General features: G+C 54.6%; 7 protein-coding genes across 7 annotated transcripts; 6 read left to right on the forward strand and 1 right to left on the reverse strand.

The window, feature by feature from the left end:
* Positions 1-10: 10 nt before the first annotated feature.
* Positions 11-3,731, forward strand: FA10DRAFT_269057 (ATP-dependent protease La). Its single transcript, XM_025522593.1, has one exon. It carries the CDS (start codon positions 165-167, stop codon positions 3,648-3,650), a length of 3,486 nt encoding a protein of 1,161 aa, XP_025374956.1. The 5' UTR covers positions 11-164; the 3' UTR covers positions 3,651-3,731.
* Positions 3,732-4,202: 471 nt separating this feature from the next.
* On the forward strand, positions 4,203-4,541 carry FA10DRAFT_262226 (hypothetical protein; the record flags this gene model as incomplete). The annotated part of the gene is made up of 1 exon (XM_025520104.1): positions 4,203-4,541. The coding sequence occupies one exon, from the start codon at positions 4,203-4,205 to the stop codon at positions 4,539-4,541; it is 339 nt and encodes a 112-aa protein (XP_025374957.1).
* Positions 4,542-5,042: 501 nt separating this feature from the next.
* Positions 5,043-5,399, forward strand: FA10DRAFT_175907 (hypothetical protein). The gene has a single exon (XM_025518270.1). The coding sequence runs from the start codon at positions 5,057-5,059 to the stop codon at positions 5,393-5,395; it is 339 nt and encodes a 112-aa protein (XP_025374958.1). The 5' UTR covers positions 5,043-5,056; the 3' UTR covers positions 5,396-5,399.
* Positions 5,400-8,507: 3,108 nt separating this feature from the next.
* Positions 8,508-9,038, forward strand: FA10DRAFT_262228 (hypothetical protein; the record flags this gene model as incomplete). The annotated part of the gene is made up of 2 exons (XM_025520105.1): positions 8,508-8,731; positions 8,774-9,038. The coding sequence occupies 2 exons, from the start codon at positions 8,508-8,510 to the stop codon at positions 9,036-9,038; spliced, it is 489 nt and encodes a 162-aa protein (XP_025374959.1).
* Positions 9,039-9,579: 541 nt separating this feature from the next.
* FA10DRAFT_296452 (hypothetical protein) lies at positions 9,580-10,148 on the forward strand (the record flags this gene model as incomplete). Its single annotated transcript, XM_025524499.1, has 1 exon — positions 9,580-10,148. The coding sequence occupies exon 1, from the start codon at positions 9,591-9,593 to the stop codon at positions 10,146-10,148; it is 558 nt and encodes a 185-aa protein (XP_025374960.1). The 5' UTR covers positions 9,580-9,590.
* A 472-nt stretch (positions 10,149-10,620) lies between these two features.
* FA10DRAFT_296456 (hypothetical protein) lies at positions 10,621-11,156 on the forward strand. The gene has a single exon (XM_025524500.1). It carries the CDS (start codon positions 10,708-10,710, stop codon positions 11,104-11,106), a length of 399 nt encoding a protein of 132 aa, XP_025374961.1. The 5' UTR covers positions 10,621-10,707; the 3' UTR covers positions 11,107-11,156.
* A 1,172-nt stretch (positions 11,157-12,328) lies between these two features.
* FA10DRAFT_244706 (MTHFR-domain-containing protein) lies at positions 12,329-14,867 on the reverse strand. Its single transcript, XM_025519352.1, has 3 exons — positions 14,293-14,867; positions 13,220-14,228; positions 12,329-13,162 (listed from the first exon to the last, which is right to left on the reverse strand). The coding sequence occupies exons 1-3, from the start codon at positions 14,733-14,735 to the stop codon at positions 12,734-12,736; spliced, it is 1,881 nt and encodes a 626-aa protein (XP_025374962.1). The 5' UTR covers positions 14,736-14,867; the 3' UTR covers positions 12,329-12,733.
* Positions 14,868-14,904: the final 37 nt, after the last annotated feature.

Genomic DNA, 14,904 nt, shown 5'->3' on the forward strand with positions numbered 1-14,904 from the left:
CTTGTCTAATCGCATCTGCATCAGTCGTGCTCGCGCGACGCTGCCTCGGCCTGCTCGCCACCACTACCCTTCCCTCCGCTAATTGATCCCGCACTTCCTTCCTTACTATTCGCTTTCTACGACTTCTTCCTCTAATAATATCAAGACTGGGCAGAGCATAGACAATGACGGACACCATCGTCGTGCCGGATCGGCTGCCGGTGCTGCCACTGCCGTACCCGCTCGTGCTCCACCCCTCGCTCCTGCTCTCGATTCCCCTCAGCTACGCCCACTCGCTCAGCCTGCTCAAGGCCGCACTGCAGCTCACGCACTCCGACCGCAGTAGTAGCGGCAGCAACAGTGGGGCTGGCAACGGCGGCAAGACGGTCGATGCGCACAAGCCCATCATCGTTGCATGCGTCCCCACACTCCGCGCCCCTTCGTCGCCATCGCCCAACCAGGGAGCACGCGACGTGGCACGACGGAAGCACATCACCGTGCACAACGAGAGCGAGGGTGACGACAACGACAGGGACGGGGCCAAGGTGCGCAAGGAGGAGGAGGACCTCCGGGTCCGGATCAACGACCTGTTCGACTGGGGCTGCGCCGCCCGCCTCGTCCGGCTCACTCGCCATCCGGCCAGCCAGACGTGCACCCTCGTCGTGACGGGCCTTACGCGAGTGCGCGTCGATCGCTGGCTCAGCGTGCGTGCGCCGCTCACCAGCACGGCGCTCGACTCGGCGCGCAACTTGACGGTGCCCGATGTGCCCGTGCCCCTGGCTGCCGTGACGCCGTTTGCTGATGGTGCTGTCCGGCACAATGCCGATGATGTGGCCCAGCTGCGACGTGCTGCCCAGGACGTCATCGAGGCGCTTGCCCTGTCGTCTCCATCCACATCTGCTGCGGCTGTGAACAAGACTCAACAGCAGCCGCCGCCTGCCGCGGACCCGACGGCATCGACGCTGGCACTGCCGCTGCTGCCTGCTGCGCTTCTCAAGCGCCTGCGCACCTTTGTCGCCGATGCCAGCGATGGCCAGGCAGGCCTCCTCGCCGATGTCCTCGTCGGCACCCTGGGTGGTTCGTGCGAGTGGGGCGACCGTGTCGCTGTGCTCGGCGACTGGGACGCCAAGGAGCGGGTGCGCAACGCGGCAAAGGTGCTGTCCAACGGTGCAGCGCGCGTGCGACAGGCGCGCGAGCTGCTCACGAGCCTCTCGGCGCCCCTCAACAACGCCAGCAAAGAGTCGCTCGCTCGCAACCAGCTCGAGGCCCTGCTTGCCCAGCTGGCTGCGCTGAACCCCAACATCTCGGCGCGCATCTCGACGGGCAACACGTCCTTTTCGATTGGCACGGCCAAAGGCAGCGGCGGCAACAATGACGGTGGCAACGGCAACAATGTCAATGGCATCATCACCATCCGCAGTCCCAACAACGTCCGCAACGACGATGCGTCCAACAACCCCAACGGCCCCCGTCCCCTGAGCGCACCTCGGCGGAATGGCAACAACCCCTTTGCGCCGCCGGGCTCGCGAGTTGGCGGTGGTGCTGGTGGTGGTGCCGGCAACAACGAGCAGGACGAGGAGCAAGACGAGGTGGCGGAGCTGTCGAGGAAGCTCCAGGCGGCCCAGCTGTCGGACGAGGCGCGCAAGGTGTGCGACCGCGAGCTCAAGCGGCTCCAGCGCATCCCGGCCCAGAGCGTCGAGCGCGGCGTCGTCATCACCTACCTCGAGACGATGGCCGAGCTTCCCTGGGACAAGACGAGCGCAGACCTCGACGAGCTGGCAGCAGAGACGAGAGCAGTAGCGACGACAACAAAGGATGTTGCCGTCGTCGAGAACGACGATGAGGAGGGCATCGTTGGTCGCGCCAGGCGCATCCTCGACGAGGACCACTACGGCCTGGACAAGATCAAGAAGCGGCTCGTCGAGTACCTTGCCGTGCTCGAGCTCAAGACGGAGCAGGCCAAGGAGCGCCTCGAGCACGAGGAACGCCAGGCGAAGGAGGCTGCCGGCCAGGCCAAGCGCAGCGCCGCGTCAGCCAACCAGCGGGGCAAAGTCGAAGCAGCCAAGAAGCAGCAGCAGCAGCAGATCGACCTCGAGGGTGACTCGGCCAGTGATGACAGCCAGATTGGCCATCTCGAAGAGCGGGGCCAGGACGAGGAGTCGGACAGCAACAAGCGCAAAGCGGCCGAGGAGCGGCGCAAGGGAAAGAAGCGCGCCGCCGTCGCAGACAAGGGACCCATCCTCCTCCTCGTCGGCCCTCCAGGCACGGGAAAGACGTCGATTGCCCGCTCCCTCGCCTCGGCCCTTCGGCGTCCATTCACCCGGCTGTCCCTAGGTGGTGTGCGCGACGAGAGCGAGATCCGGGGCCACCGACGGACCTACGTCGGCGCCATGCCCGGCAGCATCGCCTCGTCGCTCCGCAAGGTCGGCGTCAGCGACCCCGTCATGCTCCTCGATGAGGTCGACAAGCTGGGCAGCGGCAACGGCCTCCACGGCGACCCCATGGCCGCCATGCTCGAGGTGCTGGATCCTGAGCAGAACTTCCAGTTCATGGACCACTACGTCAACTGCCCCATTGACCTCAGCCGCGTGCTCTTTATTGCCACGGCCAACACCCTCGAGACGATCAGCCCGCCGCTGCTCGACCGCACAGAGGTCATCCACGTCTCGGGCTACACCCACGACGAAAAGGTGGCCATTGCCAAGCAGTACCTGCTGCCCAAGCAGGCCAAGGCACAGGGCCTCAGGCCGAACGTCGACATCAAGGTCGACGACGACGTGCTGCTCAAGATTGCCATGTCGTACACGCGCGAGGCCGGTGTCCGCTCCCTCGAGCGCGAGATTGGCGCCGTCGCGCGCGGCAAGGCCGTCCAATTCTCTGAGGCGCGCAAGGGCCAGCTCAAGGACAAGAAGACGGGCAGCAAGATCGAGTACGACCCCAATGTCCGGCTCGAGCACCTCGAGGACCTCCTGGGCGTTGAGACGTTTGATCCCGAGGTCGCCGAGCGCGAGGCCAGACCGGGCGTCGCGACGGGCCTCGCCTACCAGGGAAGCGGTTCCGGTGGTATTCTGCACATCGAAAGCCTGCTCTTGCCACCGGGCAACAGCTCCCTCAAGCTGACGGGCAAACTCGGCGACGTGATCCGCGAATCGGCCGAGCTGTCGCTCTCGTGGGTCAAGGCCCACTCGTTCCAGCTCGGCATCGTGTCGGAGCGCTCGAGCGAGTTCCCCAAGCACGACATTCACCTGCACCTACCGGGTGGTGCCATCCCTAAGGACGGACCCTCGGCGGGCATGGCCATGACGCTCGCGCTCGTGAGCCTTTTCACGCGCATCCCCATCGACACCAAACTCGCCATGACGGGCGAAATGACGCTGCGGGGCCAAGTCACGCCCGTGGGCGGCATCAAGGAAAAGTGTCTGGGCGCCCACCGCGCCGGCATCCGGCGCCTGATCCTGCCGCTCCGCAACCGCAAGGATGTCGAGGCGGATTTACCCAAGCAGATCCGCGACGAGCTCAACATCTCGTACGTCCGCACCATCTGGCAGGCCATTGAGATTGCATTTGGACAGCGCGCGCTGCTTGAGAGCGCGCTCAAGGGCGGCACGGGCAACCTCGAGGGCATCGAGGAGGGCAGACGGATGATGGAGCTCGAGGAGGCTAGACTGTGATTTTTGTTTGTAGTAGAGATGTGCAGGTTGTGTATGTTGTGTTTTCTTTCTTTTCTGCATTGGTAAATGGATCCATCGCCCTTGATCAGACAAGAAGCAAGCGCCCATCATCGTAGAGGCACGGTATTATTCGGATCTTGTGAATCTGCGAGGTGCCTCTGGACCGGGTGCTGGGGAGACGGAGAAGGCAGCAAGCGTACTGAACTCAGCTTTCTGGTGGATTTACCATTCGCACCGAGTGACGATGAGCGGAGAGTCTGATGCGGGGAAAGTGGGATGGTCAACGATGAGATCAAATGCGGGGATGAGAGCGGCGCTTATCGCTCAGGCGCTGCTGTGTTCAGGACCATCAGATATTAAAGCGAGTGAGTGCGCCAATCTTGATCTCTTCCGGAACAAATCGGCAATAACGAGCAGGGGAGAGACAGTCTGGGTCATAAGGCGACCAACGTACACCATATAAATGGGCCTCTTTATGTGTGCCTTCTTGTCTCTCTTCCCACCAGCACACAATCTTGAGCTTTGTCCGTCGCTGCCTATTTTACTCTTCAGATGCGCTTCAGCCTCGTATTCCTGCTCTGCTCTCTGGGCTTGGTCATGTTGACCATGGCAAGCCCAACGGTCTCTCCAGTGCGTTCCAGACAAGGCGGAAGCAGTCGCCAGCTCCAGCGACAGATGGACACAAACGCGGACACGATCAAAGGGCTCGAGGTACAGAGAGCATCGTTGGTCAAAGAGCTCGCCATCTGCGGGGACAAGCTGAGAAATAACCCAGAAGACGCCGATGCCAAGGCCGCTTATGAAGACCTAGAGACACAGATCGCAAAGCATGATGCGCTCATCGCACGCACAAGGGGAGAAATCAACAGGTCCAAAGACAGAATCTTTTAGCCGCACGCAGGGGACAAGGAACTCTCTCCAGGGCCGTCAAGGGGAAGCACAGTCGAGGGCTTCGAGGAGGACGGGAAGATGATGGAGCTCGAGTATTCTAGGCTGTAATTGTTTTTGTCTGTCCCTGTTTGGAATTGGAGATATAGGCTGTCTTTGCTGTGTTGTCTTTTCTTGCGCTGAGAAGATAAAGTTTTGGACGACGTGCGTTCTCTCGTTACCTTTGGATCGATCGATGATGAAACGGAGACTTCAGCAAGAGGACTTAAGCTTCAGTTGCAGTCTCAGGACGAGTGGAGATGAGCGGGAGAACTTCGGCGTTGGACTTGCCTTTTGTGGGGCAACGCGCTGATGTTACGACGACGCCTACCACCCTTTCATTTCTGTGCTGAGTGGTGCAAGGATGCACCCCACATTTAAAAGGGGTCTCTTCTTCCTTTTCGATCCTTTCTCTCCTCTCCAACTTCATCAGCGTAGACCCTGGCAGCCATTCGTGACTGAATTCTCTCCCCCTCAAGATGCGCTTCAGCCTTCTCTTCTCGCTCTGCTGTCTAGCATTTGTCCTGTCGATCAGGGCAAGTCCGATGAACCCTTCGCCATCAGCCAATCCTACGAAGTCAAGCCGTCGCCAGGGTGAACGCATCTCCCACTATAAAGGCTTTCTCAAGAAGGATCAGGAGGAAGAGAAGACGACAGAAATAAACCTCGAATCTGCAATGAAAGAGCTGAAGCTGAATCCAGATAACGAGGAAGCCAAGACCATTGTCGAATCCAGCAAGGGACACATGGGGCGCCTCCAAGGACGAAAAGAAAAGACCAAGGAGAAGCTGGATGACCAAAAGCGAAAGATCTGTTAGCAGTGTAAAGGCATCTGGCAGGCAAGACGGAGTCAAGGAGCCCAGGAGGTTTGATCCGTTGCTCGTCCGTTTCGTATATGTCTGTCTCCTGTGTTCTTACTATGGCTTCCAGGCTTTACATTTTTTCGAGTTTCTGGCACTCTGTCTAAAGGCATCCCTGTCACTTGCCCCGAGGCGGTGCTCTAATAAAATTGCGCAAAAGCGTTCTCACCTCTGAGCGAGCAGAGGGCAGGTTTGTCTGATTAAAGAGTAATATGTTGTGAAGGATGCAGCGTCCCTCGGCACGGAAAGATGCGAGGCACTAGTGGGGGTCAGGGCGCTGAGAGCACACGTCGATGATAAGTGCTTGAGACGTGCTCTTTTCTCGGGAAACCCTCCCTCCCCCTTTCCGGTTAACGTTCCTCTGGAAGTACTATGGGCGGAGAATGCCGATGTATGAAGTTCTTTTTGCACCGTGTCTTCTCGTAGGTAGCTAATGATGCAAACACTCTCGACTGGCACATGCTATGTATCTGTACTGTAGCTCTTTGACCGCTTTCTCGTGGTCAAGGTACAGGACATCGTCGTCTGAGCCCTTGTCTGTTTAGCAGATGAAGATACCTCGCTCTTAATCTGATGTCATTTGCCCTATCGGATGTGCTCGGGGACGGGTCGATATCGCCCCGCAAGACTAAAGAGAGAAAAGTAGAGCTGCAGTCCGAGGAAGGGGACATGCTGAGACTGAAGAAAGACATGCAAATTTGACGAAATAGAAGCAGAGGAGACGTATAAATTAAGAGGGTCAAAGAAGGAGAAGGTAATTGTTGCTCTACCATCTTCAAGACTCTCAAGATCGCCATCCGATATGCGCTTCACCTATTTTCTCGTCCTGCTACTGGCTCTTTCACTTGCCTGATCACTGTCCATGGCCGGAAATGCCTTCTCACAGTGCATGGTCGGAGAACGTAGGAAGCAACGCATCCACGAGCTTTCGTGGGAACTTTGTAAAGAGTTGGCTCAACTTTGCGCTCGGTATTTTCAAAAGCAAGCTAAGGTGGCTGAAGCGCAAAAAGACGTCGACTTATGGGCTCAAAGGTCGAGAGATGCAGCTAACAACCTTGACATCCGGTCAAAGCATACTGCGTCCCAGCATCCTCTTCAGGATAGACAGCAAGAACTGACGGCCCTAACAACACTCCGTGATCAAATTTCGACAGAGTTTGATGTAGAAGGGCAAGTCGTACTGGACTACTATTTGAGCATGCTCGACCAGCACAGACGTCATTCCGAGCCGAACTGAGCTACACGCTAGACAACCGCGACCAGGACAGCCGTCATAACCCTCTCACACCTCATGCTTCATAGAGTTCCATCTGTGTCAAGATTCCCTCACGCAAATGAAGCCGAGCCCTAGATTTGACACGTCAAGCTTGCGGTGTGTCTCGGACTCTTGAAAGCTGGCACTTTCACAAAGAGGCGATCGCCTGAGTGAGTAGCAGGAGCTTTTTCTGCGCTAAGAAGAGTGAAGTGAGAAGATATAGCGAAGTGACTTTTCTTCAGCCCGGACAAAACAGCTTTACCGAGTCAACCGAGTCATAGCATGACGTTAAAGGAAGGAGGGAGATTCGTGGCTATTGAGGTGCGTGTCCGGGGGCTGAGGCTCCACGGCTGTAATAAGAATGACGTGATTTCCGGGGCGTCGAAGCGCGTTTGAGGCCTTTTAGACCTCACTGCGCCCCTGGTCCTTATTATCCTGACAAACATCACGATTCCACCACACTTCCCATCATCGATTCTCGTTTCAGAAAGCAGCACACCCTGCCATCTCTAGGGCAGTCTGGAGGCAGGTCAAATTTTGCTGCTTTACTGTCTTTACACCGGCTCGCTCCTTTTCGAGGAAGAAACAGCGCCTGGCAGCAGCTCGGCGGCGCCCGTTCGCCCATTCAGTATGCTCGGTGACGAGTAGAACAGCCACGGAAAGGCTGAGAAGGAGGCGTGGGGCTTGATATACAGAAGAAAGGCGAGGGCTGAAACTGAAGAGGAATGTGTAAGACCGTACACAAAAGAGGTAGGTAGAAGTGCATAAAAAGAAAGCCAGAAAAGGACAGCGTCGTTTCCTTCACAACGTTCTCAGTCTACCTCTTACCCAAAAGACTACCAACTTCAAGATCTCCAAATTGCTACCTGCCGATATGCGCTTCAGTTTGGTTTTCGTCCTGCTACTGCTAGCCTTTTCCACCGCCTCTCCACTTCTCACGAAAGATTTACGCTGGAGGCCACAGCCGCGTATCAACGACGAAATAGCGATGCTCCCTGAAGGGCTTGAGAGACTCCTTCAAAAAAAGGAGCATCTTGTGAAACAAGTCTCCAAAGCACAACTGAGTTCCATGAGGACGCGATATCCTGACCCTAATCGAAAGCCTGCCAACAAACTTATGGAATACATTTACGGCAAACAGCGTCAGAGATTTGAAAAGTCGGTTTGGAACATTCAGCCTAAAACGCAAGCCTTGAAGAAAGTTCGGGAAGATATCCAAGCTGTTAAAAAGAAGCTCAGCCAAGCATCAGGAGAGGAGCCCATTAGCCGTCCAGAACCAGGACTCCACCTTTTCTCCCCTGCCGCTGCTCACACGCCTTCTTCGAGGTCAATGAAGAAGGCCTCTCATGCCAAGGAGAACGATAGTTAGCTGCGAGACATTTATTTTCTCTTGATAAACTCTCTGTCACCAACACCTCAAAAAATTACACGATTGCTCCTTGCCAGATGTATCTCAGTGCTCCAAATATTCGTCGTTTGCAAAGTGGGAACTTCTCAAGTTCAGCACCTTTGCTCATAAAGTGCGGTGCTCTCCTTCTTCAGCTGAGTATAGTTGCTAAGCAAGCTTTCTATGTGAAGTGAGTACTCATCAGGATTATCTCGAACTTTATGAGCAATGTCGTCACATCGTGGGCTTTGACAACGCTTGCCTCTTTATGAGGCGATTACACGTAACCAGAGGCCATTCAAGACTTGGTATACTGTAAAGAGAGTGAACTTGTTCCTGCAAGAATTGTCTCGGGGCAAGAATTGTCTTGGTGGCGTATGTCGTTAGGCCGAGTGTCTCTCGTTGCCTTCCTCGTCTGCAACGTGACCATGGCTGTCTTTACTACCGTCACTGTGTCCATGAATCCAGAATTCCGCAAGGGTTCAGACATGCCAGGGGTGTCAAGCGTTGAAGAGCCTCCAAGGAGCCTCGAAGAAATACGGAAGTCCCTATTGGATCGTAGAGACGAAGTCAAAGCATTGCTGGAAACTGTTGTACGCAAGACTCGCGACGCAGAGACGAAGTATAAAGGGGCGCCTAACATTGACAACTGGTACGAGATAAGGAAAGGGGAGTTCCAACGATTTGATTACAGGTGGAAGCTGAGAGAAATCAAGGAAAGATTCGCTGAAATCGCACAACAGATTGAGAGTAGTCTCCGGGAGGAACATGAGAAGGCACTCAATGACCTCGGGGATAAATTCGCTACCAAACTACAGATCGAGAATAGTCAGCGAAAGGAGTATGAGAAAGCGCTCAATGACATCGAAGACAGGATTGCTAGTATCAAGATCACTTCACAGAACGATAACCGAGATGAAGCTGAAGGGAGCTGTAAAAAGAGGAGACAAGATTATTAAAGCTCGGCTCGGCTTTCCCTTTTCACCCTGCCACCATGTTAGTTCAACGCATCTTTATCCTCTAAAAGCTTTTCCGCGCGAATGAAAGTGATCTTGGAGCGTAAGACGAAAATTTGTGTGTCAGACCTAGTAGTATCATTACTAATGCTAATGCTCTCGAGACCGCTCAAGCTGCACTCGAAGAGATTTGACGCCTTATGAGGCGCTTTTATAGAAGGCTGTAGCAAAAAAAGTGAGTTTCATAAGCGTCTGTTTGTGCTGGAGAACGTTGACCAGAGCGCACTCGCCTTTGCGAGAATTATATAGATGGCGCACGCTGGTAGCCAAAGTATCTCTCGTCGCCTCCTTGTTCTGCAACGTGAGCATCTTTCAAGTGTGGCTCCTTTTGGCTGCCGGTCGTGCTCGGTGAGGAGTTGTCTCAATTGCCCCGCACGGCCGAAAGCACCGAGCAAGGCCGGGAACAAGAGAGAGAAATCAAAAGGGGGAAAATGGGATTGATAGGTTCTCTCTTCACTACCAACTTGCAAGACGATCTGGGTGTCTCCAGCCGACATGCGAGTCGTTCAGCTCTTCATACTGCTCCTTGCTCTTGCTGTCTTCGCTCTCGTCACTGTATCCATGGATGCGCATATCCACAAAGATATAGACGGGCCAGGAGAATCAAGCTTCGGAGAGCCTCCAAGAAGCCTCGAGGAAGAACTGAAGTCCCTACTTGACGAGGAAGCCGAAGTCAAAGCATTTTGGGAAGATGCTGTAGAAAGGGTTCGTCTGACGACGACATTATACAAAAATGCTTCTCCCGTTGAGAACAAGTACACGATAAAGCACGAAGAGGATGTTCGAAAGAGATATGAGAAGGAGATGAAAAGGCTCGCGATCAGGATCGCTGAAATAGGAGAAGACATCGAGAAAAAGCAAAAGCAGCACGAGAATGTACTCGATGACCTCGAGAAAGGATTTACTGACAAACTAAACATCAAGGATATTCGGCAAAGGAAACCTGAAAGAGCACTTGATAACATCGAGGAGAGATTCGAAAGAATCAATCTAAAGATCGAAGATCAAGGCAAAGCTGGCATAAGCCGTAAAAGGAAGAGAAAAGATCACTAAAATCCTGCTTGCCTCCCCTCTTTTGCCACAATTTCATGTCAAATCAAGGATATCTCCTCTCGTTGTCTGTCAACAAAATCGAAGCTCTCTCAGACGAATGAAAATAATCTTGAAGCGTACGATGGGACTCAGATCTTACTTTGACCTAGCGACGTTCCTGGACACGCTCGAGGCTACTCTCGCTGCGCTTGCTGAAATGGTTGCCTTATGAGAAGCTTCCAGGCACGATAAATTTGCGCCGAAACGCGAAGGAATTTAAGCGACCTATAGCATCGTCGTTAATGACCAACTGTACAGTACTGACTCTTGCAAGAGTTGTCTCGGTGGCGTATATCGATAGCCAGAGTGTCTCCCATTGTCTCCGCCTCCTGTAAAAGAGGATTGTGCGATCTCAGACTCTTTGGCCCGCCGGCTGCTCTCGGTGACGAGTTTCCTCAATTTTCCCGCACGCCCATAGACACCGAGCCGTGAAGTGAGCGACTTACAAAAGGTGGCGAAAAGTGGGGACTTGAACTTCTCTGCACCACCAACCATCAAGACCATCCGCTCTCAAATTGACATGCGAATTGTTCATCTCTTCGTCCTGCTGCTTGTTCTCTTCGCCACCATCGCTCTGTCCATGGATGGAGGTAGCAGCAGAGATCCAGACAATCCAGATAGGTCAAAAGTTCAAAATCCGAAACGAAGCCTCGAGCAAAAGCTCAAATACCTGCTCGCCCGCAAGAATAAAGTGGCAGCGAAATTATACGACGCAACACGTAACCTTGATGGCCTCGAGAACAGGTTCGACAAAGCACCTGACATCCTCAGAGACGAGCTGGCTCCCGAGCTGTATAGTGCTAAAGAATGGCATGGGCACTACAGTGAGGAGTTCACAAAGCTCGAGAATCGCATCGCCGAAGTCGAGAAGTCGATCGAGGATGGAACTGAAGCTGGACCAAGCGGTGAAAAACCCTAGACAAGCTTGTCGAAAATTCTACTTCCCTTCTCTTCCGTCACACTACCGTGTCAGCTCAAACAGGTCTCGATTCTTCTTTACAAAAGCAAAGCTCCCTCAGGCGAATCAAGATATTCTTTAAGCTTACGATTCGGTGTGTTGACCTCCGTGACGTCCATGAATCCCTGGAAGCCCTCAAGGCCACTCACCTGCGTTTGACGAGACCTGTCACCTTCTGAGGCGCTTTCATGGAAGGTATAGTAGCAAATAAGGCGAAGTTGTCCAAGCGACTTCAAACGCTGGAATAATATGACTAGAGCGCACATGTCCTGGCAAGGACAGTCTATGTGGCGCTTACCGTTAGCCAGCGTATCTCTCGCCGCCTCCCTCTTCTGCAACGTGAAGGATGAGGATTATGCAGAATTGGACTCTTTTGCCCGCCGGCAGCGCTCGGTGTTGAGTTTTCTCAATTGCCCCGCACGCCCAAATGCACCGAGCAAGGCCGGGAATGAGAGAAAAATAAAAGGGATTAAAAGGGGGAAGTAGCGCTCCTCTCTGCACTACAAACTTGCAAGACGTCCTTGGTGTCTCCAAGCGACATGCGATTCGTTCATCTCTTCGTCCTGCTGCTTGCGGTCTTCACTACTATCGCTCTGTCCATGAATGAAGGTACCACCAAGGATGCAGACAGTCCAGGAGCATCAAACACTGGAGAAGCACCGAGAAGCCTCGAGGAAAGACGGAAATTTCTCCTTGACCGTAAAGCCAGAGTCCAAGAACGGTGGGCAAAGGCTGCATATGATGCTAAGGCAGCAAAGAAACATATAAAGCGTGTACCTAGCTTCAAATACAAGGACAGTACCAAGATGGAGAGAGAACAGAAAAGGCGAACGGACTACGAGATGGAAATGAAAGCGATTGAAAAAGATCTCGCTGACTTGAAACTCGACTTCGAAGGTAGTCCGCGAAAGGAACATGAAGAAGCCCTCGATGACATCGAGGATAGATTCGACAAAATCGATCTGCAGATCGAAGATCAAGGCGAAGCTAGTTCGAGCGGTAAAGGCAAGGAACAAGATCGTTGAAGCTCTGCTTGCCTCCCCTCCTTCGCCACACTATCATGCCAGTTCTAGAACATCTCCACTCCTTGTCCACCAACAAAAATGAAGCTCTCTCAGACGAAAGAAAACAAGCTTGAAGCGTACGATAAATTCGCATCTATGTTCGACCTGCAACGATTCTCAATGCCCTCGAGACAGTTCAATCTGCACTCGACGACATCGCTCTCCGTCCGCCGCCTCACCCAGCGCAGGAGTTGAATCGCAAAGGGTTGAGGATACGCAGACCGATTCATTACGTTGAAAATACTATGACAAGAGTGATGTGTGTTGAAACAGATGACAGATGGGAGAGAGAGAACAGAGGATGGATGTGCTGCGATGTTGAGATGGAGTGGCCAGCGAGTTAAGCGCCGGCAGCTTTCAGCAGCCGGCCCTGTGGAAGGGCCGTCAGAGGGAGAGGGTATCTCGGATGAGAAAAGAGAGAGAGGAGCAAGTGTTCGGAACGAGAGAGAGGACCGTTGAGGCTCCCTCTCGAAGGGCGAAGCGTGCAGTTGATGCCCGCAAAATGAAAAGGAAAGGAGAGGGGATCATGCGAATCCGTTCACCTTTGGCGCGCTTGATGCTGCCGCCGCCGCCTCTGCCAAGAAGGGCTCAAAGATGCCTTCGCGATCTTTGAAGTCATTGTGGACGACGTTGACAAGGACGTACGAGGAAAAGATGTCTTCGAGCGTCTTGCGTGCGGTCGAATTGGGCTCGTAGACGCGGGCCCAGTGTCGCCCAATCTCATACGCCTCGTCCTTCCATGCCAGGAATGAGATCGACTCGACAATGGTCGGCTGAACGATTTCGCAGTGGGGGAAGCAGCCCCATGTGACTGCGTTGGGAGCCTCGCTTGTAGTGTTGGTGCGCATATCGCCCTTGGCGTTGACGGCGTGGTAAGTCATCTTGGGATTGGACTCGATGCGTGCAATGAGGCCCTCTAGCTGTGAAGGAGCGACAAAGAACTCCAGGTAGGCCTAGTGGAGAAGGACAGTTAGCTAACAAATAATTAACTTTTGACGAAGAGAACGCACCTTCTGATAGACATAGCCATGTTTGGGACCCCAGCCGTGCACTGGGTCATCGCTCGGCGCTCCATCGACGGCCGGCTGGCTGTTGATGGTAAGGAAGCCGTGGCCGTTCAGCTGCTGGAGCTTGTCGTCAATGACGAACGTCTCCTTGGCCACGGGCGTCTCACTCCACGGCAAGGCCTTGACCTCGCCGCGGCAGAACTTCTTGAAGAGTTCCTTGACGTCGTGCAACGAGCTCGGCTCTCCCCAGAGCTCCAATGCCTCCTCGTTCGAATATCGAAGCTTGACACCGTATGCGTCAACGTCGCCATAGGCAGGACTCCTGGCGTCTCCCCACCGGCCATTGGGGAACTCGTCCCAGGTCTCTGTGCGATCGACGTAGCTCTTGGCTCGGTTTGCCCAGAAGATGGGCCGAATGCCCTCGTCTCGCCGCTTCGGCGTCAGGCTCAGCGTCCAAGGCAGATGCTTGACCTGCTGCACCGACGGCTCCAGCTCGAGGTACTCGAGCAGCATCCTTGAGCCCCTCTCGAGGTTCATGGTGTAGATGTGCAGCCCGCTGATGCCCAGTCCGCGGTTGCGGTCGACAATCTTGCGGCACATGTCGCCCACCAGCTTGGTCCCAACCTCTCGCACCTTTTGGTCATCGTCCTTGACCGGGTCTAGCGCATCGTGAAAGTATTGTGGGACAATGGTGCGGAATCGAGCAGTGGCACGCTGGAAACCGCCGTAGGTCTGGATCGGCATGACGCCCGGAACGATGGGGCAGGTGATGCCAGCGGCCCGGACGTCTTTGACCCATCGCTCGAAGATCCCAAAGTCGTAGAACATCTGCGTAAAGATGAAGTCTGCTCCAGCATCAATCTTGGCCTTGAGCCTCTCCATCTCGAGCTCCCGACCGTCCTTTGATTCGGGGTGTCCCTCGGGAAAGCCAGCGACGGCAATGGCAAAGTAGTCTCCGTAACCCTTGCGAATGTATTCGACGAGCTCCTTGGCGTAGGTGAATCCCGCAGCGCTGGTGTACCTTTTTGTCAGCTGTCGATTTAGGTAGGAGCGCGAGGCTGCGGGAATAGACTCACTGTGGCTCCCATTCCGAGCTTCCTGCGGGTGGATCGCCTCGAAGCGCAAGGATGTTGCGGCAGCCAAACTCCTTGGCCTCTCTCAAAGCTGTATCGACCTTGTCTCTGGGCATATTTGTGCAGGTGAGATGCATGCACGTCTCGAGGCCCACGTAGGAGTGCACCGTCTTGACCAGCTGTGCAGTGAGGTCCGATGTCCGCCCGCCGGCATTCCAGGTGATGTCGACAAACTCGGGACCGAGCTGCGACATGCGCTCGATTCGATCATAGAGATTCGTGAGACCCTGCGCGGTGCGAGGAGGGAAGAATTCAAAGCTCCACCATATCCTGCCCTCTGCTTCAGCCTTTGCAATCTTGGTCGTGATCTTCCAGTCGGTGTGGCGCTCGGTCTGCCCCGGGGGCGTCGAAGGCTGAGGCGCCGAGGACGGCAGCGACGAAGACATGGTCGGCTCTGGCCTGTGGCAGGGAGCTGACGCTGTCGCGACGAGTCCGTTCTTCTTTTTCTCTGGACCCACCCAAGGCAGAATTGGAAGGAGAAGTAAAGAAGAAATAGCAGGCGTAGAGGAGAAAGTTGGGCACAGAGTAATAGGAAGGCTCTCACTTGAGAAGATC

The sequence above is a fragment of the Acaromyces ingoldii genome (genome assembly GCF_003144295.1).
Source record: "Acaromyces ingoldii strain MCA 4198 unplaced genomic scaffold FA10scaffold_6, whole genome shotgun sequence".
Lineage (NCBI taxonomy): Eukaryota > Fungi > Basidiomycota > Exobasidiomycetes > Exobasidiales > Cryptobasidiaceae > Acaromyces > Acaromyces ingoldii.